The 5,107-nt window shown below is 37.0% G+C and overlaps 1 protein-coding gene across 1 annotated transcript; it reads left to right on the top strand.

Moving 5' to 3' along the window:
• The first annotated feature begins 4,025 nt into the window (after positions 1-4,025).
• LOC107752272 (integrin alpha-X-like) lies at positions 4,026-4,694 on the top strand. The gene is made up of 4 exons (XM_016568204.1): positions 4,026-4,088; positions 4,168-4,278; positions 4,424-4,534; positions 4,614-4,694. Exons 1-4 carry the CDS (start codon positions 4,026-4,028, stop codon positions 4,692-4,694), a joined length of 366 nt encoding a protein of 121 aa, XP_016423690.1.
• The last annotated feature ends 413 nt before the right edge of the window (positions 4,695-5,107 follow it).

The following is a 5,107-nucleotide window of genomic DNA, read 5'->3' as shown; positions in this document are numbered from 1 at the left end:
TACAAGTCTATCTCTGAGCAGTTCATCATGAAGAGCACCATAGTTACAGTTTTCTGCAAGAGAGAGCTGTTATGAAATTATCAACTGGTTCATTTGACTCTTAGATTGAGTCTTGCTCGTTCATAGATTACATTCTTTTTGGGCACGAAAAATCTGTTGAATGTCTAACTAATTCGTACTTCTGCCACTGCGTCGGATATCGGCTGCCCTCTTAACACATTGTCTGCCTCGTCTCCCATTCAGTATATTAATGTGTTCACCTGATTAGCTTGCAAGCTGACATGTAGATTACTGGCCAGTCGAAATCTTTCAAACCGCCGTATCCATTTCTCCCACTCTTGAGGTTTTGAGAAATTGAATGGCTCCGGAGGCTGAATCGTGAAGGTGGCATTCGAAGGCACGCTTACTCCCGGCTGGATTTGTTGCTGTGCCGCTGCGGGACCCGCGTCATCCTCGCTCATGCTGCTCGCTCAACTTCCGCCGACTTTTTTTTCTGCTCTCACTCTGTCTCCCCTCTATTATCGCTTTACTTCTGACACCATGTCATGTTCTTAAACAAAAGAGAGCAGGTCCATTGAACGTGTTAACTCATTTACCAACTTGTATTTCTCCCCCTCTCTTCATACATTTCTTCCCTGTTCTCTCCCTTGACTCCTCCCAGCCCCACTCTCTTAAAGAGCCCCATAACAAACACATAATAATCACACCACAGTAGACATTTCACTCTCTATAAATAAATTTTTCATACATGGAGTTTCGAAGTTTCTCACTCTTCACATTACCGAGACGGCAGAAAGCGCATCCTGTTTGCTTTAATTATTTTACAGAAGTGCAACGTTTCGTTTGTTGTTCCGAGTGCACACAAACAAACATAGAGTCTTTACAGATACGAAAGATGTATTACTTTTATCTGTACGACCAAAAATTATGGAGTATTTTAAGAGCAAGTGAGCGCACTGGCGCCTCCATCTGTCCCGCAGTGAGTGTGCTACTGTTCAGCTCCACACTCTGCACAGACACTTGAATAGCGCACATTTCTCTAAGTTATTAGATTGAGCGGCCATGTAAAGTTGTTACTACATACATCTTTCAGATGAAAAGCCATATTTGAGGTCGATAAATGATAGGTGAGCGAGGCGTCCATTACACATTTTCCCAGTGTGTTAACATCAGTAATTATGACTGTCGAATGCCTGACTTGACTCTTGGTCATGTATTTTGCCCCGCCCCCAAAACATATGATTAGACTATCAGCCGAATATAGGCAAGATTTGAAAATTCTGATTTGACTATGAAAATCCTTAGCTGGGGACACCCCTAGTTATAACTGTAAACAAATTACCACTAAGAGTTTCCTTAGTTTAAGGCAACCAGACATCATGTTGAAAAGTGGTGTAGAGGGAAGGAAAACAAACAGATTCAAACCTCTTTATTCAGGAAAGCCTAATCATGAGTTCTGTGGGAGCTTTCCAGGGGAAGGGTGGATATCAGGAACACTATCAATATGGCCGTTCATCAGACTTCCAAGTGGGAAGCGAGCAAGATAGTTACTTTGGTGAGAAATACATCAAACTGGCCTTACATTTATTGTGGGTAGATATGATTTAAATCTAAAATCTAAGGGCTTCCAAACCCTTATAACTTTCTTTTATCTGTGAAACACAGAAAACATTCTGAGTAAATTCCGAGTTCAATATTTCCACATATAATGAAAGCATGTTGTGACTGATGGTTCTGTGAGGGTAAGTAATGATGACTGTATTATATATTTTTTGAATGCATCAGGTTATTCAATGACAATAGCAACACGGTCTAAAAAAAAACTTGTGATTTTGGGAGCACCAAGATACAGGCATAAAGGACAAGTGAGGATTTCAATAATTGGAAATAATGCAACTAATCTGCTGGTGGATTCACCCAAGGTACATATAAATATTTCACCAAATACAGTATATGATATTCTCTACATGTAACATTCTCTTATGCAGGGCCGTTTCTAGGCATAGGCGAGCTAGGCGTTCATGTATGTTATATTTGCAGCAGCAATATTTCTTACATGCTCACAGCAGCATGTTGTGGATGTATTGGCAGTAGCAAGTGTCGGTACTTGCTCTGCAGCAGCACGGTAGCAGATCTATTCCGCCAAGACCAAATACATTAACATTGTCATGTACATTACCATGCCAGTCCCTCCGAGAGTTGTCATGACAGAAATAAAATTATAATTAAACTTTATTTGGAGAATTTCTTTATTGCACAATGCACATTTCTTAATATTATGCCTAAAATGTGTTTTATTATTATTATCACTATTAATATCACTATTAATATGGATTTTATGATCTCTGTATAATATCAGTCTTTAAATACAAGATATTTAGAGGGCACCTGAAGAATACTTGCAATAGTTCCACTTTAGCACAATCAGATATACTTCAGTATGTCTTTAGTTGGACCTCAGCACCACTTACACATAATTAACGTGCATTAAACACAAAATTAGTTGTTCCAATGTAGCAGAATTGAAGTATACCAGTTTATCAAAAGTACAATTGCAGGGTATTTTTATTTAACACATAAATATGTAAAAGTATTTGTAGTATTCATAGCACAAAATAAATGTATTTCATTTCATTTATACATTTTAGTATATTTTTTTCACTAGGGTACCATTTGATTTGGTAAATCTTTTGCCAGTCTTCATTTTATTTCAGAAACAGGAGTAGAGGCAACTGAAAATAAATTAGTTAGTTAGACAGTTCACCACCATCTCACAACTGACTTCTTGACCCCACTATATCTAGACACACATATGCACAAATTAAAATATATTTTGTAAGCATCCTCGATTTAAAATGTTTTATAATGCTTTTTAACGTCTTACCTCCTTCTTCTAGGCTGTGTTTGATATTATTTACAGTATTAATAAAGAAAGTCATTTTGACCAAAAGGTGACATTCAGTGCATCTGTTACCAGGTATGGTGTTAATCTGTGTCTATCAAATGAATTATATCAGCATGAAAAGTAGCACTAACCAAAATGTTCTGTCATTTCCAGTGGCAATACGAATCACTCTGAAAACAGTGAACTGTTGAAAATGAGAAACATCAATGTAAAACATGCTATATATTTTGCCTTTTTGAGGTCAGTGCTTCTGTTTGCTGTAGTACGATTACAATTATGATTTATGGACATTTTGATATTTTGCTTTTCTCACTGGATGTTTCTCCTAAAGACATACAGATTCCAGCATTTACATCAATTTCACCAGTGGGAAGAATAATCTTGAAAAACAAGTTAAACAGATATTGGAGGTAATTGGAGGTGAATTCTGTGTTCCATTATTTAATCTAACATGTACTGAAATAAAATCAGTTGTTGGTATCAATCAGTTTCCTTCTGTTTATGTCTCTAAGGTGAAGAATGAGTTTAGAGAGCTAAATTTAACAGTTTTCATTAGAGTACCTGTAAAACTGGGAGCTGAAAACATCTGGACTAATAAAAACTTGCAGGTAAAAGTGTGTGCAAATCAAATAAATCAAGGAGAAACAAACAAGAACCAAAGGCCTTTATTGTCTATATGGTGCCATTATTGAAGTCCATATGACTTTTGCAGTCGAAATTTGCACATTTAATACTTAAATTGTCTGTCATGCAAAGAATTTCCTTCTTGTTCCATGGAAGAAAGTAAGCCTAGTGAGTTTGGAATGACATGTCGGCAAGAATATTTTGGGGTGAACTGACATTTTAAGTGTTACAAAAATATTTTACTTTGTAAAAGATTCCAGATTGCTTCAGGGAAAGAGACGAGCAGCCCACCTCCACCAATTTTCTGAAAGTACTCAAAAAGAAAAATGTCTTGGTGAGTTACATTTGTTTTAATTTTAATTGGAAATTACTTTTGAATGAACTGATTTAAATGTAAAATTGTGTAAAAATAAACTTGCTTGACTGTTGTAACATTTTTTCCTGTCAGAATTGCTCTGTGGCGGTGTGTGCAGTCTTCAGGTGTGAAGTGAATCTAATGAGAAATGAAAGGAAGTTCTATAATATCTCCAGCAATGTGAGCTCTGGATGGATTGAGCAGGTATCTGAAGTTACAGAGCCTGAAATCTTTATTAGATGAGAGATTTCTGCCATTCTAATATACACATTTATTTTCATAGATTGGGATTAGGTCTGTATCTTTTCAGTTGGTCAGTACAGCTTCTCTGGATTATGATGAGGACAAATATATTTACTTCTCCGATTCCCTCAGCTCTGTGCCAGTTTGCGAGGTAATGCGTATAATTCACTTAAGCTAATATCATAATTCTCCAGCTGTTAGTGACATTACTTTAACATTATACTATCTATGCATCAGAATTTGTGAGATTTTGCTTCTAATAGTATGAAATCTTTATTGTGTTTGTGCCTGTGAAGGTAAGCACTCAGGTGGAGGTCTTTGAGGAACCCAGCATCCTAAAGGAGGTCACTGGAGGAGTTATTGGAGGACTGCTGATCATCTCACTCATCACAGCTGCCCTCTATAAGGTGCAATATGCCAGCCTTTTCATGATTCTCTAATAGTGTTCATGTAATGTATAATGTTTTATTTTCATTTTCTTTATAGTCTGGCTTTTTCAAAAGAAAGGCCAAGCAACAGAGGAAGGATCCATCACAAGAAGCTGATGAAGTGGAAAATCTAAATTAAAATGAATGCAGAATTGATTAATTACTTTTATTATTATTTTTAACATCTAGTTCTTTCTGTCACGAATCCTGTCCATGACCTGCTGTCTGCTTGCCACCAGAGGTCGCCCTCCCATTATATTGACTCTCACGTTACACAGACTGTCACATGTCACTCCGGACTACATTTCCCATGTGCCAATTACACACACTATAAAAATCAGTCTCAAACCACCATTCAACGCCGAGTATTGTTTAACATTTTTTGCTCTCCAAGTGATAGCTACTTTACAGTATTGATGGGAGAAACTAACCATTTCGAAGCTTCGAATCAATTGAACCAATTGCTTTGCAAAATGATTTACTGTTTCAAAGCGCTCGAAACACCACACGCTGGTGACGCCTGCTGGTCAAAACTTTGTAAATGCAACAAAA

This window comes from Sinocyclocheilus rhinocerous, unplaced genomic scaffold (assembly GCF_001515625.1).
Source record: "Sinocyclocheilus rhinocerous isolate Xijiao unplaced genomic scaffold, SAMN03320098_v1.1 scaffold21531, whole genome shotgun sequence".
Classification (NCBI taxonomy): Eukaryota; Metazoa; Chordata; class Actinopteri; order Cypriniformes; family Cyprinidae; genus Sinocyclocheilus; species Sinocyclocheilus rhinocerous.
This window is presented reverse-complemented; position numbering and strand designations above follow the sequence as displayed.